The sequence below is a fragment of the Vulpes lagopus genome, chromosome 10 (assembly GCF_018345385.1).
Source record: "Vulpes lagopus strain Blue_001 chromosome 10, ASM1834538v1, whole genome shotgun sequence".
NCBI classification, from domain to species: domain Eukaryota; kingdom Metazoa; phylum Chordata; class Mammalia; order Carnivora; family Canidae; genus Vulpes; species Vulpes lagopus.
In genome coordinates, this window is record NC_054833.1 from 74,223,835 (window position 1) to 74,251,826 (window position 27,992).

A 27,992-nucleotide genomic window follows, 5' to 3' on the forward strand; every position below is an offset into this window, starting at 1 on the left:
AATTACAGTGCTGCCACTTACCAGCTTTGTGCCCTGAACCTGTCATTTGTGAAAAGGATAGAAAAGCACCTACCTACTATGGTCAATGTGAAATTAAATAAGTTATCATTTGTACAATATCGGACAATGTCTGGCTAATAATAGTTATTATTTATAATAATAATAGACTTATTCTGATGATGACACAGATCAGTTTTCTAATCTGTAAAATGGGTGTGTCAGGGAATTAAAAATGTAAACACATGAATATCCAAGGCTTCTCTGCCCATGGAGACTTCAAGTAATTCCCTTCTAAGAAAATTTCTAGCATAGTTTTCTTGGCTCTTGGCCCAGTTATGCAGATTGGGGTCACACAGTGATGAAAAAGCACTGGGAAAATGGATCCAATACTGGGATTCCTGGTGATGAAGGGAGAGAAAGACTGGCAGAGGATGAGTACAAAGATGCCAGAGGTGAAGGAGGTGAACGAGTGGAGAGCCAGGTGGAAGGGTTTAAGGAAGAGATGATGGAGAACAGAGTGCACTGCTTCTGGAAGAGTTGTCTTGCTGGAAATAGATACTGAGAACAGCAGAGATAGGAGAGGAAAATTTGAAGACTTCACCTTGTGCTAAGAATGCACTTCCCCTTTAGTGTTTTCTCTAGAGACTGCACTGAAGGTTTGGATTGCCTCCAGTTCATTTTTTCCTACTTAACTGCTATTTCTTTGAACACAACCATTGCGCTGAGGTTGGGCTGTGAAGTGGCCATCTTTACATAGTTCCAGGGGAGTCACGACAGCGCTATTCCAGGGCTGAGGGAGGATGAGTAAAGGACTCAGACAGAGTAGGTGCTTCTTGGGTGCTGGCGACTAGCCCTACTGCTATGCATCATACTTTCCCTGTAGCCAGAGGCTGCAAGCAAAGGTCACCATGCACAGTTCTCCAGCTCTCTACACCACACTTCACCGCAGTAATGCCATTATCCCACATTTAACCTGGGGACACCAGCCACATTATTTTTAAAGAGACCAATCAAATCAATTTGATATCCTCTAGTACCACACTGCAGACCACGGCCATCAACATGAAGCTTAGAAAGGAAAGCACTCGATCAGAGTCTAGAAAATAGAATCTGACCTTGCCCTGCTGTACGGTGAGGATAGGTCATTGAGCCTCAGTTTTCCCCTTAGGAAATGAAGATGATGTCCCCGGTGCTGTTTTGTGTCTCTGCTTCCAGCAGTGGACAATCAACAGGAGAGACTGAGCACTTGCCACCTGCAGGGCACAAGGCCCTATAGCAGATCCAGAAGCATGAAAGAGTGGCCTGGCCTAAAAAAAAGCCCCATCATTGGGCTAGAAGAATAGATGCGAGCATCTTTATCGTAATTGTCGTTAGAGTTAATTAATACAAGTCTCCCTGTACTACACTCCAAATGCCCAACCATTTTTTGACACCTTTGAGCTGCTGTGGGGTGATACAAACATGGGGTGGGAATTTTGGAGACACCTTTTCTTAGTGACTTTACGCCCAACAAAACCAAACCCAAACCAGCATGGTATACGACCTTTCTTTGTACTGCCCTTGCTGCACTGGCAGTAACCTCCATCTTCTTCAAGGAAGAGTTGAAGTTGATAGAAGTTTCTAGAGCCCTTCCTCTTTCCCTGCCTCTCTCTGGTTCATCTCTGATGATGCCCAACCTTGATCCAGCTGCATGCTGCTCAGGCTGGTTGGTCCTCATCCTTGTCTGATCCACATCACATAGGCCTACCCTGCCTCAGACAGTGCCTGCTGGAGGGGCTGGCGGGGCCTTGTGAAAGAATAAAAAGCCTTTCAACTTGCCTGAAAAATCTGGAAACATCACTGGTTCCACCCAGGTGTCTGGAGATTACTTATCAAACTCAGTTTGGTTTAACTGACTTGCCTGAATGTGCAGGCTGTGCCAAGATAAATTTTCCTCCCAACCCAGAAGGCAGATGCCACAGCCCACGCAAGCCTAAAGTGTCTGCACCTGCAAACCATGTTGCAAAGCCAGGAAGATGTCTGTGAAAGTTCCCACTGGATTCTGACCTGAGACAAGGATGCTGTGAGCAGGGGCCGCCCAGCGAGGGTAGGTGCACTGCAGAAGGTTTGTCTGTGCCTACCTCGGAGATGCTTTCACTCAAGTGACCCGGGAGGGAGGAGGTGAGGCCTAGTTCCTTGGTTTACTCCAAGCTGCGGTTCCCAAGCTTTTTTGACTGTGGCCCAGTATGGCTAAGCCCAAGACCTCATGGCCCCCAGAGCCCACTGTGCTCCTACTCTGTAGTGGGAAAGAATGTGTAAGAACAAAGGATGAAAGGGGAAGAGAAAAATAATTACCGTGGTCATGCAGCAAATACTCAGGATGAAACAATCAACAGAAACTCTGGAAAGTAATCTACAAGTAATATAAATTAATAGAATAGAAGCAATTAAAAATCAAGCTGACGTTGACACTGCTTTGTAGCAATCAAGGGTCATAGTTGCAAACAGCAGAACCAGCTCTAGCAAGCTGATGTAGAAGAGGGATTTATTAAAAGATGTCGAGTCACTCCACACCCCTCTCCAGAATCACTTGCCTCCAGCCCTTCCTTCTCCAGGGCACTTTCTTCCAATTTGAGATCTGGCCTGTGTGCCTCTACCTGCTGAGCGCAGGTCCCACGTCCAAGTCCTAATGTAAAGGAGGCTAGCACTGCAACCTTGGGGGGTGAGACTAACTAAGGAAGGAAATAACCCAAGCATAGGAAGGGTGTTCACAAAGTGCTGGCTAGCCCAGAAAAAAACCCAACAAATATCTTCTGTATTAATAACAAAGTGCCCTCCAGAGAATTGCGGGAATTCCAGCTCTTGGCCTGTGTGCATACACAGGAGTTTTGCAGTCCTGTTTAGTGAAGGATGGAGGTCACACTTCTTTGTATATGGAGGTCACACTTCTTTGTAGAACAGAGCATTAAGGTTCTCGGGAAGCTCTTGTAATGAGCTAATTTTTGTTTATGAATTCATTCACTAGGAACGTTTCTAGTTCCTTATAAAAATGAAATCCCACGTATGGGGTGACGAAAATGTTCTAAAATTAGATTGTGGTCTTTTTAACAATTGGTGTGACGGAAACTGATTATTCATATGCAAAAGAATAAAGCCAGACCTTAACCTTAGACCATGTCCAAAAACAGCCTCAAAGAATATCAAAGTCTTCAACCTTACAGCTCAAACTATAACATTTATAGAAGAAAACACAGAGGAAAATCTTTATGACAGTGAATTTGATGGTAATTTCATGGGTTGGATACCAAAGCATAGGCAACAAAAGAAAAATTCAGATAAATCGGACTTTATCAAAATGAATAACCTTTGTGCATCAAAGGATACTATCAAGAGCGAAAAGACATCCTACAGGATGGGAGAAAATACTTAAAAATCACATATTTGATAAGGGGTTAATATCCAGAAAAATCCCTTACAACTCAATGACAAAAACAATTTTACCAATTCAAAAGTGGGCAAAGGACTTGAATAAACATTTCTCCAAAGAAGGAATGCTGATGGCCAATAAGCACATAAAAAAAAAAAAGATGTTCAACAACCATCAGTCATTAGGTCAATAAAAATCAAAACCACAAGGAGATAACACTTCACATCTACTACACTTACTAGGATGACTATAATAACTTTGTTTAAATGGAAAAAAAAAAACAAATGTTGGTGAGGATACGGAGAACTTGGAACCATTATGCATTGCTGGTGGGAAGGTAAAATGGTGCAGCTGCTTTGGAAAACAGTTTGGTGCTTCTTCAAAAAAGTTAAAAATAGAATTACCATATGACCCAGCAATTTTGCTCCTAAATAAAAGCAGGGACTTGAATAGATATTTGTATGCCAATGTTCAGGAGCATTATTCACAATAGCTAAAAGATGGAAGCAACTCAAGTGCCCATGGATGGATGAATGGATAAACAAAATGTGCTACATGCACACAATGGAATAATATTCAATCATGAAAGGAAATGAAATTTTGATATATGGTAAACCTTGGATGGACCTTGAAAACATGCTAAATGAAATAAGCCAGACACAGAAGGACAAATACTGTATGATCCCTTGTATATGAGGTACCTAGAATAGGCAAATTCATAGAGAAAGTAGAACAGATGTTACCATGATAAGAGGGAATGGGGAATAATCGTTTAATGGGTTACAGAGTTTATGCTGGAGATGGAAACGTTTGGGGCATATGTAGGGGTGATGGCGACACAACATTAACAAATGTATTTAATGCCATTGAATTCTACACTGACAAGTGATTAAAATGGTAAACTTTATATGTATTTTACCACAATTTTAAAAATTAGGTGATGGCAATATTTGCACAAACCTGAGAATACGACAACTACTGAATTGTCCAATTTATATGAGTAAATTGTATGGCACGTAGATTACATCCAAATAAAGCTATTTTTTAAAAAATCCTTTCCAGTTCTGACAGTTTCCACGATCCATCCACTCAATTATGTATTCATTCACTGATTCAACACATTTTTGTTGAGTTCCTATCATATTAATTGTTCGAGATACGGTGATAAAAAAATCAAACAAGGGGACGCCTGGGTGGCTCAATGGTCGAGTGGCTGCCTTCAGCTAAGGTCATGATCCTGGGGTCCTGGGATCGAGGCCCGCATCAGGCTCCCCGCAGGGAGCATGCTTCTCCCTCTGCCTGTGTGTCTGCCTCTCTCTCTGTGTCTCATGAATAAATAAAGAAAATCTTTAAAAAAAGATTATCCACCCTTCCCTCACTTAAAACACCATGGGTTTACAAAGGAATCATAGCTAACGTTTATTGATTGTTTATTATATACAGAGCACTGGCACAAATACTATACATATTTACCTCATGCGGTCCTCACCACCATGTACTTAGCTGAATAAGGAAATTTGCTCAAGGTCACAGAGCCAGGATTTGGACTTGGTCTGTCTTACCTCAAAGACTGTACCCTTAACAATTCATCTTATGTGGCAGCTGGGTTCCAGCTGCTTGGAATTGGGGTCTTCCTGGAGACCTGCCCTGAGGCCCACCTGTCAGGCTGCCTGATGTCGGAGCATTGAAGGGAGAGTTAGAGATGAAGTGGAATGACCTCCAGGAGGGAGTGGAGTTTGGAAAATAAGGCCTAGGGAAACTTGCATAGCCATTTACAGTAATCATTATAAAGCAGGTATACCTATATTTTAAAAATGGTTAGGTGATGGAATTTCAAATATAAAATCAAATTCACAACTGAATTTATAGTATTATATTAATAGCTAATATAGTGTTATTTGTTGAACACAGCCTACACACCAGCCTCCGTTCTACGTGGCTAAGATACATTATATTTAATCCTCCGTGACATGTAGGGTGTATTACTATTCCTATTTTACAAGTGAGGCAGCCAAAACAGAGAGGTTAAGCAATTTGCTCAAGGTTCCACAGCCAGTGGCAGGGCTGGGATTCCAGCCATGGCTTCTGGACTTGGAGCCCAGACTCTTAGCCACCACAGAACTTGCTCTTTAATTATGTTAAGATATACAAAGTCGTTGAATATGAAACTAGTTTTCTCGAGGTGGTAGGATTATGGTGATTTCCTACCTTTTCTCCCACAAATAGTTAATCTTTTATTTTCCAAGAATATATCATGCTAGTGATCTTTTTAGGGCAAGAAAAAGAAATCACATGTCCCTGTGACCTTTTCATCTTCCTACTTCACCGTTTTATTTGGTTGTATTTGATTTGGAAGATGCCTGTGCGCCTGTGGCAGGTGTCAGTGGCACAGCTCCCCTGTTGGCTGCGGCTGCCCCGACGCTGCTGCAATCTTCCGGGAGGGCGTGTCCCCTTCTCATCACAGCCTTAGCCACACTGAGGATCACTGGAGGGGAGGTAGCTCAGGGTACAGGGAAACTGGGTGATGCGCATTAAGAAGGGCATGTTGATGTAATGAGCATCGGGTGTTACATGCACTGATAAATCACTGACCTCTACCTCTGAAACCAATAATATATGTTAATTAATTGAATTTATTTATTTATTTATTTTTAAAGATTTTATTTATGAGAGAGAGAGAGGCAGAGACACAGGCAGAGGGAGAAGCAGGCTCCTTGCGGGGAGCCTCATGCAGGACTTGATCCCAGGACCCCGGAATTATGCCCTGAGCTGAAGGCAGACGCGCAACTGCTGAGCCACCCAGGCGCCCCTAATTAATAGAATTTAAGTTAAAAATTTTTTAAAAAATAATTAGAAACAATTTCCTTTTCTGATTTGTAAGTCTGTGTTGTACCATAGTTAGGAACGGTGCATAAATTGAACCTGAATCTTGGCGCTGATAGTGTCAATCCCCAGGCAGCTAACTACCCAGAGCCTCAGCCAATGGGAACCCCTGATCCCACCTCATGGGGCTATTGTGAGAATTACATGGGATAGTGTTTGGAATGGACTTAGGGCGCCTGGCACAGTGTAGGTTAGACAAAGCGTATGGCGTTTCAATGTTATCTTGCTCCTTTTTGATTAATTCATGCGGTTAGAAGCCTTTCAAATATTGACCATCAATATGACTTCTTTCCTGAGTTGCCTGTTCGTGCCCCTTTCCATCTGTCTCTTGGAGTGTGGATTTTTTGCAGTGCAATCAGCTGGAGGACTGAGAGTGTCTGGGGAGGGCCTTTTCCCTGTGGCCTTGATGCCTTCCACGTTCTCTAGGGAATGCGTGTCACTGGTTAGTGCAGCCTCCTCTCAGCCTGAAATTGGCCCTGTTTCCTCCCTGAGACGTTTTCACCTGCTTTAACGGATCAATCTAGAACAGCTGATTTTCCTGGACTGCTACACCCCCAGGTCTCACATGTGTGATTTCTCTCTCCGTCCATTTATGTTGTGTCCCATCAGAGTGGCTGTCACCGGGACCCATCTGTTTGGAGAGGCTGTTTCAGTGGCATGTGTACCTAATGAGCGTGCTCTCCTCAGCCCTGTGTAATCATACAGTCTGCCAAATAATTGACCTTCTCCAGCGAAGTGCAAAAGCCTAAGGGACCGCTTAGATAAAAGGCACATTCTTAAGATAATTTCATCTCCTTTTCCCTCTTGCCTAAATATCCACCTTGCCTGACCTGGAGAGTCCAACTCTTTTCCCATTGTGGGGGCAGACAGGACCTGGGCCATAGAAATTGGCCATTTCTAAACTGCAAAAGGAACCCGTGTCCCCACGTGATTCTTGCCAGAGAAGTTCTTGTGGATAAATGTGTGTGGTCCTGGGAATTCTCCGGGTGGCTTGGTGGTAACGTAAGACATGCTACTATCTTAAGACCTCTGTCTGAGTGAGGCATAGGGGTGGGGGCATGCCAGTTTCGACACATGGCAAGGCCCAGAGGCCATGGAGGGGATCCTCCCAAAAGAAGCATAACTTCCTAGAGAGTTGTTGGGATTTCCCATGAAGACCTTCCCTAAATGTGTGGACAAAACCAATCCTGAAGCTTCCATCCTGGTATTTGTGTGTCTCCTGCACTCACTGCAGGCCCAGTTCAGGCTGTGTGGCTGTGAGGAAAGGGTACTGGATTGCAAGACACAAAATCTGAGTTTGAGTTGGGGCTTTGCCTTTTGTTAGCTCTGTAATGTGGGGAACCAGCTTTGTTTCCTTATCTGGAAAATGGAGGGTAACATTCCTGGTTCTGCTCACTTCCTTGCTTGACCGTGGAGTGAAATGAGTGTAGTGGGCAAATTAGAAAGGTATAAAAGACAGAAGACTCTCTCCTCCTCCTAGAGACCCAGTGGTCAGCACAGCATCTGTTCCAACATCTCAGGTGGAGCCCAGAGAAATGAAAGGACTACTTCTCTCCAGAAAGAGTTCTGAAAAGAAGAGGGGAAACTAGATTAGGAGTGTGTCTTCTTTTCCTGTGGGTCTCTGGTCCTGGCATCTGAGCCAAGCTGATCAGTGGCACTACTAGGGGACTAGTATTTCCTTCCTTCAATTTGCCATTTAAAAAAAAAAATCTAAAGTGGGCAGCCCAGGTGGCTCAGTGGTTTAGCGCCGCCTTTGGCCCAGGGTGTAATCCTGGAGACCCGATCGAGTCCCATGTCAGGCTCCCTGCATGGAGCCTGCTTCTCCCTCTGCCTGTGTCTCTGCCTCTGCCTCTGTCTCTCTGTCTCTCTGTCTCTCTGTCTCTCTCTCTCTCTCCTGTGTATTCTCATGAATAAATAAATAAAATCTTAAAAAAAAAAAACCTAAAGTCTGCTAGAGAAGCTGAAGTGCTCCCCTGGTACTTAAGGAAGTATCTGGAGAGGTGTCAGCTGTGTTTAGAGCCATCGCTATTTATGGATAAGTTCAGTTTCACAAACTTGACATAGCATCTAGCCTGTGATGCTGGTCAGGGACACAGACACAGAGTAGCCATTAGAATTGGGTGGTACCCGCTGTAGGGGAAGGCAGACAGCAGTGGAAGCAGAAAGGCTAGCCACTGCTGGGGAGCGGATGCTGGGTGGAGCCTGGAGGAGGAGCAGGAACTGCCAGGGCTCCAGGAAGAATGATGGTGGGTCTTGCAAGAAAAGCATAGGGTTGGAAATCAACTCTCCTCTCCATATTGAATGAGGAAGAATTTATCCCTGGGAGAGGGAAAATAAAATGCTTTTATCTACAATACATAGAAGAGTGGGTGGCTGGAAAGTCATGGGATCTGGTGAAATGGAGAGCTTTTTTTTCACCGAGTATCCTGGTGAAATAGCACATGCCTCTAGCCATTCTCTGGCCAGTTTGGAGGGGATGGTCAATGATTATTTTTATCTGTCAGAGAAGCAGTTTGCTCCTGGGTGTATCTTTCCATATGACCTCAGAGTTCAAGGTATATTTCTGATTTTTTTTAAAATTCTGATGGTTTGATCTGTGTACTCAGTTAATGCAGAAAAATACTTGCAGCAGTCGAGAAAAGTATATGCTGGTGTCCCCTAGCCTTGTGCCTCACATCCGCCTGGCCCTTTGGTAAGTCTCTTAACGTCCCTCTTGCACAAGATGCTCTAGAATCTTTCAAGGAAAATAAGGAGTGTGATCTAGTGTAGTAGGAAAAGCACAGAATTCAAAGCCAACAATATTCATTTTAATCCAGCTTCACTCCAGGGTGAGCCAAGAGAGGTCACTTAGACTGTTGTCTCATTTTCTTCACCTGTACGATGGGGATGCTCATCCCCATCTGGCTGCCTCAAGCTGGTTTGAGGATAAATGGGACGCAGAATGTGAAGTGCTTTCCAAGTGTACTGGGCTGGATGCAGACAGCATTTCAGGGTGACACTCAGCTCTGGCATCAATTTCAGTATGGGTTAGACAGGAATCTGTCCTGGCCTTTGAAGCACATCTCGACAGGCAGTGTCTGTGAAGGTCAGAGCTGCTTTGACATGTCTTACTGCCGGAGCTTCATTTCCTAGGAGAGCCTCATTTGGCTAGGGCTCACGGAAGGTAAAGGGGGCGAAGTTCCTATAACCTTTTTGCCAAGCCTGCACCCAGGAGACCAGATGCTCTCCTGGCTCTTTTTGACCACACCTACCCCACTGTATCTCCTTCAGGTCTGGTTAGTGGTGCTGGATTTGGAGAGCTTACAGCCTCTTTCTGAGCCCAAGCCTCACACCTGCCTCTGTTCCAAAGAGCTGTGGCTGCAGTGGGCTGGCTGAGACTCTTCACAACGTTTGCCTGGGACAATCTGAGACCGTCCTGCTCTACAGCTGCCTTCTCACTGGCTCCTGCACTTACCCTTCTGAACTCATTGGTCCGTGCTGCAGTTAGAAACACTGCCCGGAGCTGGATCCTTACAGTAGGTATCTCCTTGCTTTTCTCTTTCTTGCCGGAATAGGGTGCATTTTGGTCCTGGGGTGTCACACTGGTAGAGTGGCAGGAAGAAGGAGCTGCCAGTCTAGTCCTGGGATCTTACCAATCATTATATCTTCCTGTTCTACCCCAGTGGACTTCCAGTCACTGACCAGCGCAGCCCGCAGTCTAGGGATTGCCTGGAGGGAGCTTTGCACGATTGTGGGACCCCAGGAGGTGGGTGGAGGAGGAAGTTCCTCAAGCAGAGCCTGGAAGAAAGAGATGTACCACTGGAGGGTTTCAGTTCCTAAGGATGATTCCTGTGTTCTCATTGGGAACAATTTTAAAAATGAGCCACCCAAGCTGCAGGGAGATAGAAGAAGCATAATTAATTAGGACCCCTGGGAGAAGCACCCTAGAGTTGGGGCAGTCAGCGGAGGAAGGCGTGTGGCTATTACAGTGTCGTTAGATGTGGCAGTAGCTCTGGGAATGAACTTTCCAACGAAGGATTTGAGCTTTCTTCCTCTTCTTGCAAGATGGGGTATCAGCTTATTGAGCATTGAATTCCTGCCTGACCCTACTGCCCTCTTCCCGGGAGAGAAAAGGAAGTCAGTATTTGCTTTTCCAGCAAGGTCACGGATCACCTGACCAAATCCTTTAACAGCTGGGAAGCCAGTGCTGCTGTGCTGAACTCCCGAACCATCAGCTCTGGCCCAGCAGCCAGCGCCTCGCTTTCCGCGGGGGGCCCACTCGGCTGGCTGCAGGCTCTGCAGCGGGAGGATGCCCGGGCGCCCAACGTGGCTTCGGCTTCCCTCCCGCCGGCTCTCTCTTCTTCTCGAAGCTCCAGATCCAGCTGCTGCATTGCAGGCAAAAATGACAGACACTTGCCGGAAAATGTGAGAACGGAGTTAATGAGGTTGTGTTAACGTGTCATTTACTGAAAATGAGTTATCTCTTGGTTTCCTGGGGCGGCGGGGAGTGAGCCGGCTGGAGAACTCGAGGCAGAATCATTTTCGGAGCGCGGCTCACCTCCCGGGGTGCCTGGGTGTCCCGCGGCACTGGCCAGTGCCCCCTGCTTCTGTCTCCGCACAGGGGACATTTACACTGGGAGGCATGGGGCCCTGGAATGGGGAAGCAGGAAGCTCTCATCATTTTGGCAGGATCCATAAGAGGTATGGGTTGTTTTTCTTTCCTTTCTTTCTTTCTTTCTTTCTTTCTTTCTTTCTTTCTTCTTCTTCTTTTTTTTTTTTTTTTGTCTTTTGGAAAAAGTGCTTTGTCTTTGCAAGTGATTGTGCAGGGATTGACAGGGCTGCTGTGTGGTGCACTACCTGGCTAAATATTTGACTTTGGAAGGTTGAATTCTCCAAGAATTATCGTGGCAATACGGCTGTGCTTGGAGCCAAGCTTTCTTTTCAAGGAAATCCAAGGTGCTATTTATTTTGGCATGCAGCCTGTTCGAGGATGAAATACAGCATTTTTATTATTGCAGAATAAAGAGAGGTTTGAAGAGCATAAAAGTACAGAACTAGGTTTCAGTTTCAGGACTAAGTAAAGGAAGGTTTCTTTGTACTCGGATTTGAGGTTAGGAATGAGATTGTAAATGGCATCATAAAAGGGGAGTAAATGTGGAGTGGGAGAGGGTGTAGTTAGACACTGCAGGAGTCAGGCTGACTGGGGGAAATCGCAACTGTTCCTAATGTGGCCCGGCAGTTACACATGTTATACATGGGCTGTCGGAGTGGCTGCCTCTTTGGTGGATTTTGGTTTTGTGGTTTTTTTTTTTTTTTGGTTTATTTTATTTATTCATGAGACACAGAGAGAGAGAGGCAGAGACACAGGCAGAGGGAGAAGCAGGCTCCATGAAGGTAGCCTGATGCAGGACTCGATCCCGGGACTCCAGGATCACGCCCTGGGTCGAAGGCAGGCGCTAAACCACTGAGCCACCCGGGCTGCCCTCTTTGGTGGATTTTGAATGGGCATCTCTTTACTGCCCATTGGCTTTGAGAGGCAGTGTGGAGGGATGGGAGTCCCACAACCTGTTCTACCCTAACTGGGTAACTTTGGGTTGGCTACAGAGCCTCCTTGTGCTTTCAATCTCTCGTTTGTAACTCGGAGCCTATACCAGGAACTGAGTATCTGCCACATGATAGGATGTGGGGGTGTGGAGGTGGGGGTGTGGAGGTGGGGGTGAAGGGGACAAAATGAGTGCTGTAGGGATTCCGATCTTCACAAGTTTACAGAGCAGGAGGGGATAAAGCTATATATACCTGAAACATCTTGAATATGATAAGCTAATGAGAGAGGCTGGGACTGAAATGGCCATTCTTGATCCTGGGATAGGCCATAAACAAATGAAAAGTTACATCAACAATGCTGGGTATTATAAGGTTCTGAATACTGAGGATACAGCTTAGTGGCATTGAGTAATAAACTGCTTTCTGTCAAAATTTATCATTCTTCAGAAGGTCGCAAAATTCCATTTGAAAGGGAAATTCTGCCCAATAAAGCTAATTTTCATATTCTGTTGTGTTGCAAAGCAGCATGTATTGATGTGGCAGTTGTTCTTCAGTTTCACTCACAAAATCCCATCAAACACACACCCTTAGCTAAATTCTAAGATGTCCATCCTAAGGACCGTGGCCAAAGTGCAGAACGGGGCTGGGGTGGGTGAGGCTGGCAGTGCTGTGATGTGGGCATGACAGTTCCCTGCCTTCCTTCCTGTGTCTAGCCCTTTTGAGCAATAGATTGCTAAGCCCTCTTCTTCAGAGAGTTGGTGTATCAGATCCATTTAATTTCTATAACCTTGGAATAATTAATTTTATTTTTATTTTATTTATTTTTTAAAAATATTTTATTTATTTATTCATGAGAGACACACAGAGAGAGAGAGAGGCAGAGATGCAGGCCAAGGGAGAAGCAGGCTCCATGCAGGGATCTCCAGGATCACACCCTGGGCTGAAGGTGGCGCTAAACCGCTGAGCCACCTGGGCTGCTCAGAATAATTAATTTTAGTAAAATTCAAGTCTAAGAGAACTATTAGAAGCCTCCATAGAGTGTTGTTTTTTTTTTAAGATGTATTATTTTGGTTGAGGGATGGAAAAGCAGAGTCTTTAAGCAGACTCCCCGCTAAGTGTAGAGCCAGATGCAGGGCTCAATCCCACAACCATGAGATCATGACCCAAGCTGAAATCAAGAGTCAGATGCTTAACCTACTGAGCCATCCAGGCACCCCTCTGTAGAGTTTTAGTGACATTAGACCTAATGTGTGCTGCATAATTATTTGTAGCTCTAGGATCTGATACATTAAGGGCTGAATCGTAACTCCAACCAAAGGAGTGCGTGTGAATGAACCGTCCGAGGTGATGGTGAGTTTGTGTCAAAGGTCCATCTGTACCCAGATGTTCCTTTCTTGCTTAGAAGGAACCTTGTTGCTTGGTGTCCAGTCCTGGAGAAGCAGATCACACACTCCTTTGGCCAAGAGGCCTTACAAGATAGTAGTTCTCCTTATCTATGCCCAGAAGACATTCTGTGCATCCTTGTGGGAAAAGCAGAGAAGCATCAAAATCAGAAATATTTCCCCTCACAGAGAGAGCTATGGATCAGTCATAGCATCAGGGCTGGGCAAATGTCTACAAATCACTTTCATTCCCAGGACATGATGCGACTCAGCTAGACTTAAGGGCAAATCCTGCTCTCACACTTGCTTGTTATATGACTTGGACAGGCCTGTGAACTCTATCATCCTCAGTCTCCCTATCTGAAAAATGGGGACAATAATAATAATCTCCTAGGGGTTATGGTGAGGATTGCATGAGATAATTTGAGCATGTCAAGTGCTTTGAATTCTGCCTATTGCTCACTAATGATATGGGGGTGGAGGAAGAAGGGAGCAGAAGGGAGAGGAGAAACCATGATGATGGAGAGATAGGCCAAGGGGCTGAGCTTAGAGTTCATGTCCTCACCCTTCTCCTTCCCAGACTTTACCTTGAAACTGCCAAGCCTCTCCTTCCCGCCAGCATCTGGGAGGCTCCCCCCCCAACTGCAGACTGCTGAGCTGCAGCATTATTATCTGCAGTGTCCTCTGCCTGAAAACCCTCTCTTGCTTTTCTTTCTGTTCAAAAAAATTATCTTTATTTTTTAATTGAGATTATTGAGACATAATTGACATATAATATTGTATTGGTTTTAGGTGTACAACATAATGACTTGATATTTGTATACATTGTAAAATGGCTTCCACAAGAAGTCTGGTTAACTTATGTCACCATAGTTACGAACCATGTAACACCATATTTACATAGTTACAATTTTTTAAAGACTAGAACTTTAAAAAAATTCTCCTATAATTAACATATGGTGTTACATTAGTGTCAGGTGCACAATATGGTGATTCAACAATTCTATACATTATTCCATGCTCATCTTTATAAGTGTACTCTTCTTCACTTATTTTGCCCAACTTCCCCCCACCCCACCTCCGCCACTCCAAGCTCCCCTCTGGTAACCATCTGTTTGTTCTTTCTAGTTCAGAGTCTGTTTTTTGTCTCTTTTTTTCTGTTTGTTTTCTTAAATTCCACATATGAGTGAAATCATGTTGTCTTTCTCTGACTTAGTTCACTTAGCATTATACCTTCTAGATCCGTCCATGTTGTTGCAAATGGCAAGATTTCTTTCTCTTTTATGGCTGAGTAATATTCCACTTCGTGTGTGTGTGTGTGTGTGTGTGTGTGTGTGTGTACACGTGTACTGATATATATACCACACTTAGGATGAGAACTGTTAAGATCTACTCTCTTAACAGCTTTTAAATATGTAATACAGTATTGTTATCTATAGGCACCATGTTGCACATGACATCCCTATGACTTATTTATAACTGGCAATTTGTACCTTTTGACCACCATCAACCATTTCCCCCGCCTCCCATACCCTGCCTCTGATAGACACCAATCTGTTCTCTGTATCTACGAAATCGGGTGTTTCTAGATTCTACAAACAAGTAAGATCATATGGTGCTTGTCTTCCTGACTTAGCATAGTGCCCTCAAGATCCATCCATGTTGCCACAAATGGCCAAGATTTCCTTCTTTGTCATGGCTGAACAATATTTCATTATATATACTTTCTTTACCCTGTTCATCTGCTGATGGACACTTAGATGGTTCTAGAACCTTTTCTTTCTAGGAAGGGCAAACCACCATTGCCCCAGGTTAGAACCTTCTAGATCTCTCCACTGGCTGCCTCCTTAGTAGCCACACTTGCCCTCCTTCTCCCCAACTTCTCTCTACTCCAGCTCTATGCCACCCCCAAACTCAAGTACTTGTTGCCCCCAAATTTAAGTGAGGTACTTCGTGTTGGGATTCCCTCTGCAAGGAGTGTCTCTGCACACAAAAACTACACCTGCCCTTCTGGGCTCTGTCACACTTGCATAGGGGAAGGCCTCTCTGGCAGCTGCATGGAATGGGGTTTAGAGCACTCACAGAGACAGGATACACAAAATTTTGCCAGGCAAACTTTAGACTTCCTCTCATTTGGTGGGCCTTGTATTTTCCAGCCTTCTTCCCCAGTTAACTTGTATGTTCCGCTCTTTTCTATCCTAGGTGGCTAGAAGCCACCCCTCATCCATCTCTTATTCCCAGTTTCCCCAACCCTTCCCTCATCCCTGGTATGCCTTTCTGGTCTGGAATTCATCATCAAGCACATTGGAATTCCTGAAACAACCCCGCTTCCACTGCTGAGGTGTCAGATAATTCATTGTTATGATGTGTATGGAGTCACAATCATAAAAAGACAATTTCCTGGGTGATTTATTATAATGGGGGCAGGAGCCAGGTTGTTTACCATTCAAAGAAAGAGCCGTGGGAATGGATTAAAACTTTAGGGAGAATTTATGATCAAAACTCAAGGTATCCTAATTCAGTCTGGACAGTCTTCTGCTTGAATAGTTTCTGATGTCTTTGGAGCACCCAGCTTGAACTTCTCCTGCCCTGCCCAAGGTTAGAAATCACCTCTAAGTATCACCTCCTCCTCAGAACTTGCAATGAGCTTACTTCTATTTTGAATCAGATTGGGAAATCATAGATCATTTAGAGGTAGTCTGATTCCATTTTCTCCCCAAAATGGAGTACAGTTCTTTTACCATCATGGAAGGGAAGTAGATGACAGCTTTTGATGTTATGGAAGAAGAACTGTGCTAGTTGTCAGAGCCCTGGGTCTAACCCCTTCACAAGTAAGCTGAGAGGCCCCACACAGAGCAATGAACTTTTTTTTCCTTTTTTTGATTTTTAAATTTATTTATTCATGAGAGGCACAGAGAGAGAGGCAGAGACATAGGCAGAGGGAGAAGCAGACTCTCTGCAGGGAGCTTGATGTGGGACTCGATCCCAGGATCCTGGGATAATGATCTGAGCCAAAGGCAGATGCTCAACCACTGAACCACCCATGTGCCCCAGAGCAATTAATTTCTGAACCTTGGTTTCTTCATCTGCCAAGTGAGGGGGTTGGGCCAAATACTTCCTTTGGTGTCAACCCACTAACATCCTGGGAAGACATACCCAGGACCAGATACACTTTGGGAGGAGTGTGGAGCTCACAGGCACCCCCGGGAGAAAGGCAGGGATGGGAGTTCTTTGGGGTTATGTTGCCTCTATCCTAATGCTCTCCACTTTTCTGTCTTTCTTTCTTTCAGGACTCTTCGAGGAGTTTTACAGACTAATCGGATGAAGACTGCCTGAGAGACCGACTATCTACATTCCCTACGATGGAGAAGACAGATGGTAGGCAGGCTGCTCTGTGTAACCTGGTTGGAAGGCTGTAGCACTTGGGTTGGAAAGGAATTGATATCATAGGTCCTAGAAACAGCCCAAGGCAGAAGTCTCTGCATATGTCACATTTGCTGTTGAACCACTGGCTGAAGCAAGTCACAAGGCCAAGCTCAGGGTCAGTGTAGGAGGGGAGGGCCTAAGAGGGGCGTACGATTGTGGTGTTTCTGCAAACATTCTAGCACAGGTATTAATACCTACTTCACGGCAGCCCAGGTGGTCCAGCGGTTTAGCGCCGCCTTCGGCCCAGGGCGTGATCCTGGAGGCCCAGGATCGAGTCCCACGTCGGGCTACCTGCATGGAGCCTGCTTCTCCCTCTGCCTGTGTCTCTGCCTCTCTCTCTCTCTCTCTCTCTCTCTCTCTCTCTCTCTCTGTGGCTCTCATGAATAAATAAATAAAATCTTAAAAAAAAAAACTACTTCATAAGGTTGGTAAAATACTGAATGAGATGATGTATGCAAAGTTGCTGAGTAATAACTACCTAGCACAGCAAATGTTTTCATGAATATTCCCTCCATCTCCTGCCCAAGAAACTTACTGAAGGTCATAGACTAGACCTCGATCTCTTGACTTCTCTTTTGTTTTAAAGATTTTAATTTTAAGTAATGTCTACACCCTACACGGGGCTCAAACCCATAACCTCGAGAGTCACATGCTCCACCTACTGAGCCAGCCAGGTTCCACCCCCCACCAATCTCCTGACTTCTAAAGAAATGCTTTTCCCAGATGTCGGGGAAACAGGAGTGCCTATAATCCCCCTGAATCACATGACCCTTCTCCAGCACAAGACTTAGGGACAGGACAGTAGACCCAACCCTGCCTCTTCCTTCTTTCCAAATGTAGTCACTGTGCATTTCAGGAGTCTGCCTGTCTACTCGGAGAGCTGCCTTTTCAGGGCATTCGTAGAAGTAGTCCCACAGAACACCAGCCAATTCTCTTAATGCCCCGAGGGCTTGTCATTCCTGCCCGCCTCATTTGTCCCTGTTCAGCAACCTCGGCACTGCTGTGCTCCACGTGATTACCCACAACCAGCTCAAGAAAGGCACCCCTCCCTTCAGGCACAACCACCTCACGAAATAAAGGCAGAAGAGGGAAAAGCTTCCATTGCTGTCGTGGCCTTCGGAAGAGGCTCATTAAATTCCCCTTCCTTTCGGCTCTGTTTTTGGCCACTTTCTCTATAGTTTCTGCTTTTCCTATTTCCTTCAGAAACTGAGTATAGGCTTTTGGACTTTACTTTCTCGCATTAAGTACCTCCGATTGATTAGCTCACCTGCTCAACTTCATTGTGTCCCTCAAGATAATCACTGTGGCATCTCCTCCTTTCCCTAGTCCCCTTTTGTGCATCTCTGTGTGAGTCTTAGGCTCGGGCATGTGTTTGTGGGTCATTTCTCAGGGTCTAGTTATCCAGCATGCTTTCCGACCAAGACTCTGTAGGGAATCCTAGGGAGCTCTGAGTCTATATATCTTAGTTTTTTTCTTCTCTTGACTCATTTTCCCAGTTCCTCCAGAATTATCTTCTTGGACTCTTGAGGCTGTCATTCTAACACAGAACTAAATATTCCAAAGAACAAGCGTACCCTCAGGGAATCGTCCTCTGCCCCACACAGAACCAGCCCATTTTGCCTTTCTTGAGTACCTGTGCTGTGTTCTCTCTATCCCATTCATGCTAACGACCACAACAACTCTGTAAGTTAGGTTATCATTATTGTCATGTTACAAAAGGAGAAACTGAGGCATAGGGAAATTAAACAATCTGCCCTAAATCACAGAAGTAGGAGATGACAGAGCCAAGATTCAAATCCAGCCAGTTTGGCTGTGTTCATTTATCTGATCAGAAACTCATTTTGAGCAGAGACGGTCCACTTAATTAATTCTTGCGCTGGCCCAGGGCCCGGAATTCTGAGCTCCTTCATACCTGTCACCAGGTAGAATTAAGAGCAGCAGAGCCAAATGTGAGCACAGGCCTGCTAGCATATCAGATCAACATCTTCTTTCAAGGTCCAGCATTCCTTTTACACTGTGAGGAAGAGAAGGAACACGCTGGTGGGTAGCAGGTGTGTGTGTGTGTGTGTGTGTGTGTATGTGTGAGAGAGAGAGAGAGAGAGAGAGAGATACCCCATAGTACTAGCTTAGGAAAGCGCCTATTAAACCCATCCTCCTGGATTGCTGCTCAGTCTCAGATTCCTTTGGTTTCCTTCAATCTCCCTTGTGGAAGATTTTGCCTTTGAATCTGCTCTTTCTTATTTGATGCTATTCTTGTATTTGTGCTCTGGACCAGCTCCCAGAGGCCACTGGGTAAATCAGCCTCAATTGAATTGAGGCAATAAGCAGATAAATAATGCAGCCTCTCCTTTAGGAGACTTCTTTGCCTTCTGGGTCATAAATCTGCTCTCTACCTAACTTTAGACAAATATCTCCTCTCTGATTTGGCCTGTCCCTGCAATCCAGGAGGCTGCTTAGTCGACCAGGAGGCTTCAGAGTACAGCCGAGGGTAGCCTGGAAATCTAGCAGAGCAATAGTTCTCAGTTACTGAAACTACCAGTGTGCCTTTTTGGGGGGAAAGCAGGTTGGTAACAAAAGTTGTGCGGGTGAATGGCAACGTATTTGGTGTTTGGGGGTGGGGGGCTTGAGAAGTATTCACTCCTTACTGCCTGAAGTTCAGGTCCCTGGCACAGAAATGGTGGTACCCAACAAGAACCATCCTGTGGGTCAGCACCAGTGCCTCCTCTGTTCTCTGCTGTGGTCATGACGTCACTGCCCACAGGCCCTGTGGCTCTGCTGAGCGTTGAGTCTGGTAGGCATGATCGTGTCAGTGAGCATAGCTTCAGCCTGTGCATGTCTAGTGGGCTTCGTTTAGTTCTTTGAACATCACTGCACTTCCCTAAGCACAGAGGGCCACTGACAGCACGTGGCACTGACCAAAAGGAGAGATCAGACCGGCAAGAGGGAAGAACTCCAGCCCAGTACACCATCACCCTTAGGGGAAAAGCAACCCAAAAAAGCTACCCCAGATAGCATCGCCATTTGCCCCTGCTCTGTAATGTGTCCCTTTCCCTTCATGGCCTGTAGCTTCCCTTACCTTGACCATGTCAGTGGGCTCCCAACTGGTCTCAGGGCCTTTGGTATGTCCTTCTTCCAGTTCTCTGCAAGGACACTCTGTGCCACCACAGTGGTTACCTGGAGAGAAGAGTCAAGGCTTATTGATGTGCATGCAAGCGGCTCCATGACCTGGGCCTTGCTGACCTTTCCAGTCATCTCCTTCCACTCTTCACCCTTCTTTACCACACTTGGAGCTCCAGCCATATCACCCCACACTTAAAGAACCCCAAATACTTTGGCATTTCATTCATACCGCCATGACTTTGACTTTGCACATTCTCTGACTTGCCTTTAGAACCTGTCCTGGAGGGGATCCCTGGGTGGCGCAGCGGTTTGGCGCCTGCCTTTGGCCTAGGGCGCGATCCTGGAGACCCGGGATGGCATCCCACGTCGGGCTCCCGGTGCATGGAGCCTGCTTCTCCCTCTGCCTATGTCTCTGCCTCTCTCTCACTCTCTCTGTGACTATCATAAATAAATTAAATTAAAAAAAAAAAAAGAACCTGTCCTGGATATTTATTGCTGCATTACAAACACCCTAAAACTTAGTGGCTGAAAACAAGAATATTATTAACAGAGCTTAGCTGAGGGACACCTGGGTAGCTCTGCAGTTGAGCGTCTGTCTTTGGCTCAGGTGTGATCCTAGTCTGGGGATCAAGTCCCGCATCGGGCTCCCCATGGGGAGCTTGCTTCTCCCTCTGCCTGTGTCTCTGTGTCTCTCATGAATAAATAAAATATTTAACAAAACAAAACACAGCTTAGCTGAGAGGTTCTCACTTGGAGTTCTTCCTATCTTTGAAATCAGATGATGGTAGAAGCCGGAATCATTTGAAGGCTCTTTTACTCATGCCTGGCACCTGGGCTAGGATGGCTGAATAGCTCAGGCTGGCAAGACAGCTCTCTCCCTCTTTCCACATCACCTCTCTGTGGGGCTCTTTGGCTTCCTCACAGTATGGCAGTGTCAGGGAAGTTGAACTTTGTACATGGCATCTGACTTTCCACTGAGTGGAACCTATAGGCTTCTCATGATCTAGCCTTGGAATTCTCTCAGCATCATTTCTACCGTGTTATTTTGGTCAAAGAAGTCACAGGCCAGCTCAGATTCAAAGGGGTGGAGAAATAGACTCGGCCTCTCAGTGTGGGATTCCCGTTCCTGTACAGATGGTGGGAAGTGATGGTGGCCATCTTGGAGATAAACAGCTACAGTGTCTTCCACCCTCTTATTCTGGCAAATTCCTGTTTGTTCATTTTATGCCCAATCTCCTGTCACTTTTGTGAAGTCATCCCTTTCCTATTAAGGCAGAATTAATGTCCCAAAGAAATTGGGAAAATAAGTAGGAAGGCTGTCTTTTGGGCATGTATTTGTTACATCGTTGGCATACCACATTGTACCTCTTGATTTTTCTACTCAACCATACATTTTTGGAGGGCAGGGCTGTACCAGAATCTAGCTTAGCAACCAACACATAGGTATGCATGAAATAGTGGTTGAGGTGTGCAAACTGAATTACTACTATTTTGTGAGTTTGCCCCTAGGGCCTGTTACCCTTAGAGTCAAGCAATCAGTCAGTCACAGAGAATTTGTGGAACCCCTCTTGTGTGCCCAGACAAATCAGCTGCCATTACGGGGCTTCAGTTCTCTGTAGTTTGTGTTTCCACAAAGATAGTAACTACAATATTGAGTATGCATTGAATGTTCATCGTTGTTCAAAGCACTTTGTATGTATTAATTAGCCAGTTCTCACAAGAATCTCACCTTGCTATTAGTATTCCCAGTGTATGGTTGATGAGACCTAGGGAGGCTAAGTAATTTCCCCAAGAGCCGAAACAGACCAGGCTTATGAATCTGCATTCTTGACCTCTGTGCTGTCCGCTAATGCTCTTTCCTGAACTAAGCATTCTTGGGGCACATTTTGCAGAATGTCACAGAGCTAATAAACGGTTTTATGTGAGAATAGATGGTTTAACCTGAAGAAGAGGCTACTTAGAGACAAGTCCTTATGGATTCAGTCAGAGCACTGACTTGTCTGCAGCATCCTCTGCTGGAGTCAAAAAAAAAAATCAATGCCTTGGTGTGATGGAGAACCTTCTGATTGCCATGTTCCCTGATAATGTGGGCTGCCCTGAAAAGTCATGAGTCCCACCTTTCTTGGAGGATGTAGGCCAGTATCCCTTTTACATGGCCCTAGTCCTTTGCCACCTTTTATCCAGTCTGTGAAGAATGTGGTATTTCCTCACTTGACATGAGTTTTTGAAAGAGTTCGTGTTTGTTAAGCACTAAGCAGTGTTCAGGTAGAAATGAGCACAGGCTGTGCATGGTTCCAGGTGCCACTGCTCTCTGATCATCGTGTGCCTAAAGGCTCACACATTATGTATGAGGAAGCTTACATAATGTAGAAGGCACAGCTCTGTGATATCTCTGGCTACAGCAAGATTTCCTAGTGTCCCTTTGAATAATGTGAGGTTCTTTCTTAATGTTGAGGCAATCATGTACCTTATCCCCCAAAGCCCTCAATATTCATAATTCCCAATTAGTACCCTGATCTGGCAAATTCCTGGCCGCTTCAGTTCAGCAATTACATGAATCAAAAGCAGAAAAACAGTATGAGACTGTTTTATTTTGCTGGCCTGCCAGCAGATTCTGCAGCAATAACTGAGATGAATACTGCAAATTGGAAACTATTTCCTCTACCTATTTCCTTGCAGACATTGGCTAAGTACACATTGATTTAATAACCTGGATTCTCAGAATGGCCGGAAGACCGTGAGCATCTCAGCTTAATTTACAGGAAGGGACATTTAGGAGAAGTCTCACGTGAGAGCGTCAAGTCTAAATCACACATATTAGGCCTCACCACCCATAATTCTTATTAACATTGTGCTTCTTTTTTACATGTCTCCTAGCCAAAGACCAGCCCTCTCAGGGAGATGAAGAGAAAGGCCCTCCAAAGAGTCACCCCTACTCTGTGGAGACCCCATATGGCTTTCATCTGGACCTGGATTTCCTTAAGTACGTGGATGACATCGAGAAGGGAAACACCATCAGAAGGATTCCTATCCACAGAAGGGCCAAGCAGGCCAAGTTTAGCACTTTGCCTCGAAATTTCAGCCTTCCGGACAGCAGGGCTCGCCCCCATGCTGCTCTTTCCCACCAGAACTGGTCCCCAGTGGTGCCGAGAAAGGTGTTGCTTGGGACAGAGGAGCGAGCCCAGTCGCTGCCACCTGGTGAATACCCACAAGCCTCTGCCAGTGGGAGTGAGGTGAGCTACCACAGGAAGGCCCTACTGGCAGAGACAGCCAGACATTTGGAGGCTGCTGCTCCCAGAGAGGCTGAGCCGGCCTCTGGGAGTGGACGGCCCCAGCTTCTGAGAGCATCCAGCATGCCAGCCACACTGCTACAAAACAAGGCCTCAGAGGACTCAAGCCTAAACTCAGGTTCCCCCATGCCTCCAGCCCTCCCTCTGCTTCAGAGTGAAGGCAGCATCTGTGATGGCACCTTTGGCCCTGCAGATGGATTTGCAGGTTTTCAAAACTCCACTCCACGAGCAACAACCCAACCCAAAGTCAGAGAGTTTGGGGACCTGGTGCCAGGGATTCCAGAGCTGGTCCAAGAAGGCACTGAGCTTCCAGAGGGTGAAGATGAAGAGGAGGCTCCAAATCACCTCTCTCTCCCAAGTCCTCCCTTCTTCTCCCAGGATGCACTTGTAGTTCTAGAGGATGAAGAAGATGAGCCCAAAACCAGAGAAGCAGAGGTGGTGGTCAGCCCTGGCTCCCCGACACCAAGCCCTCCACCCCTGCCATCACCCATTCCTGAGAATGAGTTCCCCCTAGAAGAAATCGAGCTCAACATCAGCGAGATCCCACCCCCACCACCTGTGGAGATAGATGTGAGAAGCATTGGCATCCGGGTCACAGAGGAAAGCCTGGGCCTCCCCGCGATAGATCCTGGAAGCATCTCCAGCCTGAAGCAACAGCTGTCTGCCCTCGAGGGTGAGCTATCTGGGAGAACCCAGGAGCTGGCCCAGGTCAGAGCTGCCCTCCAGCAGCAGGAAGACGAAAGCAAGGCTAGAGGGCAGAGGATTCAAGAGCTTGAGTGCACTGTAGCTCGACTGGCAGGAAAGCTTAGCCATGAGAACACCAGAGACTCTCAGGGCCAGACCGACGCCATGGTCAACACTGACCCCCTCCATGGACTCTTGACCAGGGAGTCATGTGACAAGAGCATTGAGGTCAACCTTCTGGGCAGCACAGGATCTGAAAGGGCCAGAGGGGAAGGGAATGGTCTCTTATGGGGGCAGGCCGGCCACAAACTCGGGGATCAGAGCCCCCCAAAACTCGTACCACCATCACAGCTGTCACTGCCGCAAGGACCCGAGATGGTCCTCCCCACCTCTTTACATAGCTGCCTCTCCACTGAGCTGAGGATCGAAGAAGCAGGCTCTGAGCAGGAGGGAAGCCCTCAGGTAGGAGCCGAGGGTCTGGGCAGAGCAGCAGGAGGCTCTTTGTGGAGCAGCGACAGAAAGACGCCCCCAGCAGGGAGAGAGGAGGCCAGTTCGGAGCCGCTGGGGAAGGAGCGCCCAGGGAGGCCACCAAGCTCACCCCCAGATGCCACCATTGGCCAATATGTTAAGAAGATCCAGGAACTCCTGCAGGAGCAGTGGAGCTGCCTGGAGCACGGCTACCCGGAGCTGGCCAGTGCCATCAAGCAGCCCGCCTCCAAGCTCAGCAGCATCCAGAGCCAGCTGCTGAGCTCCCTCAACTTGCTGCTGTCTGCTTACTCGGCCCACGCTCCACCCCAGAAGGGGCCCCCGGCCCCCTCCGCCTCCCCACCGATGGGTAAATACTGGTGCCCAAACCAGGGAACCATTTCTCCTTTACCTGATGAGTCCCCGGGAAAAAGGATTTTAACTGCACGTATATATTTTTAAAAAGGTTTAAGCACCTCCAGGAACCCAGTGGAATAAATCTATGACCTACGTACTAGTGGATGGTCTGTAGGGGCACAGATGGTCTGTGCCCTACTCTTGTCCTTGTTCTGAGGTTGGGACTGACTGCAGGGCCACCACATACGGATAGCACAGGGCACAAGGATGCCAGCCAGGGAAGGGAAACAGGAGCTGAAATTCAGCCCACCCTCATTGCCAAGTCTGCAGCACTGTCCCCACCCAGAGGGGTGCCTATTTCTCATTTGCACTGAGCAAAGGCAATGTCTAGGGCAAGAGTGGCCCTGGCTGTGTGCTCTAAACCTCAGCCTCCCTTCATTGTTTCCTGGGCTCTTGCCTTCCTGTGGTCCTCTCTGGTTCTTGCACATTGGAGGTTTGCTCTAGTCTGGTTTCGGAGGAGCATTATATTGAAATTTGCAACACCTCATTGAATATTTTCAGTGTGTGTGTGTGTGTGTGTGTGTGTAAGAGAGATTGAATGATACATGTGAAAGTCGACCTTTTGGCTGAGCAGCGCTTCCTCTTGTAACAGATCACACACTCTTTTCTGTTGAGTAAAGTGGAACCATATTTTGCTTTGCTCAACGAGCAGCGTGCAAGGCAGCTTCCTGCTGCAGATCACAAATTGGCTGCTTTTTCATTATTTTGGTGCTATTTCCAGTCTTGCCCGTTGGAAAGTGCCTCCTGTCCCTTTGGGCACAGCAAAAGATGTGCTCTTACTGTGCTTACTCACGTGTCTACTGTACGTACCTGGCATTACAGGTGTCAAGTGGCACGTAAGCCAGAGAAGACTGTGGAGGTGCCCACGGGCAGAGGTGGGTGCTGCAGCAGGAGTCGTGTGAATGCAGTTCTGTTCCTGTTCTACTGTTCACTGAGCAGGTCTGAGCCTCAGACTTCCCACCCTAAGACAGGGACAGTGATGGCACACATGCCACGAGGCTCTTCTGGAAGACAGCTCCAGTGACCCACTCTGTCATCCACATGCGGAGGGGCTTGTGAGCAGGGACAGTTTGGCTGGTGTTGACCAGAAGGCTGGGCCTCCTCATAGACCTTCACAGTATTTTGATTTACATGATCTAGTTCTCTGTCCCCTTTTCTCTCCCCACATGCCTTCAACCTGTATCCCCTCAAAGCAAGAGTCCTGGTTTTGCTACATTCTGGGGCATCCCCAAGATCATTCTAACCTGTGATGTTGTGTCTGCCTAGAGATCTCCCCGTCGACCAGCCTTAAATCCATAATGAAAAAGAAAGACTATGGCTTCCGTGCAGGAGGTAATGGGACCAAAAAGAACCTTCAGTTTGTTGGGGTTAACGGTGGGTAAGCATCGCTCATGAAGCCCAGACTGCCCCCTCCACACTACCTCTCTTGCTATTGTCCTTAGCACTCTCCTTTCCTAGGGGAAAGCATCTGGTTTTCATTTTTCTTCAAGGGAATTAACGGCCCTTTAAAACTCCATCTTGGGTTTGCATGTGTTTGGCTCCTTGCCAGCTGTTATGGTCTTTGGATCCTGTGCTTTTAATGTCTTGGCTTTGGTGTCCCGGGGGCTGGGATTCCAGGTGGTTTCTGGGAGTTTGGGGGAACACATGGGCCCTTTACAGAAGACATTTAATCTGAACCACAACGCTGAAGGCAGGACAAACTCTTCATTTGTTGAAGTTCAAATTTCAACCATCTAATTGTTTTTCCCCTTTTACTAACTTACAGCAAACCAAACCAGCATGTTTTAGGATGAAGAGAAACAACCCATGTCTGTTGACTCAGAACGTGAACCAAACTCTCCTTATATACTCTCGAGAGTAAATCATTGGATTTAGAATATTTTCTAAATCAGCCATTCAGTAAACGTTTATTAAATGCTGACAACTGTCTCAAGTGCCTGGGATAAAAAAAAGTCAAATAAATCATGGTCCCTGCCTTTAGCTCATAGTTTGGCTAGAGCTGAAATAAGACAAGAAGTAAAGAGAAAATGCTAATACACTGGGATGGATTCTAGTAAAGAAGGGAGCGTGGGCCCAATGGAGGGACACCTCACCCAGCCAGTGGTAGGCCCAAGAGGTCGGAACCCCTGCTAATTCAGGGCAGACCAGAAGGGAGATACCAGATTTAAACATCTTAAGAATACCAGTGCCTGAGCCCCCTCCCTGAAAACTCAGGCTTAATTAGTCTGGGATGCAGAGCAGATACTGGGAGTTACTACACCCTCAAGTGATTATAATGTGTAGCCAAGGTGAGAAACTTCTGCTCTAATTAATGTAGCTCCTCCTCCCATTACTCTATCCCATGCTCCTTTATTATTTTATTCATTGTTCTTACTGTTGTCTAATGATATTGTTTACGTGCTTTCTGTTTTTCCCTACTAGCCTCTAAGCTCAATTAGGACAGGGACTTTAGTATAGCATCTAAAACACTGTGTGGCACATAGTAGGTGCTCAATAAATTTCTGTTGAATGAATGAATAGACTTCCAGGTGAAGTTTTTATGGAAGCAACTCTAAGACAAGAACTGCTTGGTAAATGTAATATTTACATTTACCCCGGCCCCCACCTTAATCACAAAAGCAAGAGGTTGTTCCAAGCACAAGAGGAAGAAGGATCTATCTGTGGCTTTAAAAAGACAGAAAGTGAGCATGCCAAGGAGAGGCTGGGTTTGCAAATCCAGTGAGCACGGTGACCTTACATAGGGGCCAACGTTCAGAGAAAGGGCCTAAGGGCATTCAGTGGAAGCTCTGGCCACTGGGCTCCCCTGGTCTCTGTGACAGTGTGCAATGGCCCCAGAGCCTGAAATCTTCATCTTAACTGCAGCATCCTCCATCAGGGGGGCTCCTGTTGACCATCAGCAGAGGGATCAATAAATCTGCCAGGACTTCAGTCCATGGTCTGTGGTTTGCCACCTCAGCTGCACATAATTGAACATAAGGCTTGCTGCTGGGGATGGTGAGCCATGAAGCAAGGGGCCCATGCCCTCGATCTTGCTGTTACAAGCAGTAGCTGAAACAGGCCACAGCCAAGAAACAGATGCTGGGTTCGGGGTACCTATGGAATGCAGCTGAGAGGAGACACAGGGTCCTCTCGTGTCAGGTGTAAGCTAGGCTAGAACACAGGGGCTCAAAGGAACCTTCACGATCACACAGGGATGGGCTGATCTGTCGGCCAACTCAGAGAATTCAGGGTAGGTGTAGGAGATATTTGCCTAGATCTGGGCCCCTCTCTAGAAGAATCCAACACGTTAGAATTCCAGGAGCAAGTGCTTTTGTGAGAATCTTGGATTGCTTGTCTAGATCATCCAAATGCATTGGCCAACTAGAGCGTGGGTGATTGGTGTGTTCACTGCAAAGA

At 46.4% G+C, this 27,992-nt stretch overlaps 1 protein-coding gene across 7 annotated transcripts in view; it reads left to right on the forward strand.

Annotated features, from left to right (window-relative positions):
- The window catches only part of KANK4 (KN motif and ankyrin repeat domains 4), a 67,901-nt gene that overhangs the window by 19,684 nt on the left and 20,225 nt on the right, over positions 1-27,992 (forward strand). For 2 of the 7 annotated variants that reach the window (XM_041771919.1, XM_041771917.1), the window contains 4 exons: positions 9,560-9,804; positions 16,485-16,572; positions 22,618-24,549; positions 25,863-25,974. In XM_041771919.1, coding sequence (XP_041627853.1) covers positions 16,557-16,572; positions 22,618-24,549; positions 25,863-25,974 — 2,060 coding nt within the window. In that variant the 5' untranslated portion in view covers positions 9,560-9,804; positions 16,485-16,556. Of the gene's footprint in view, positions 1-8,895; positions 8,982-9,559; positions 9,809-10,769; positions 10,970-16,484; positions 16,573-22,617; positions 24,550-25,862; positions 25,975-27,992 lie in introns of those variants that run through there. The other 5 variants (XM_041771920.1, XM_041771918.1, XM_041771921.1 and 2 more) reach the window with 5 other exon arrangements.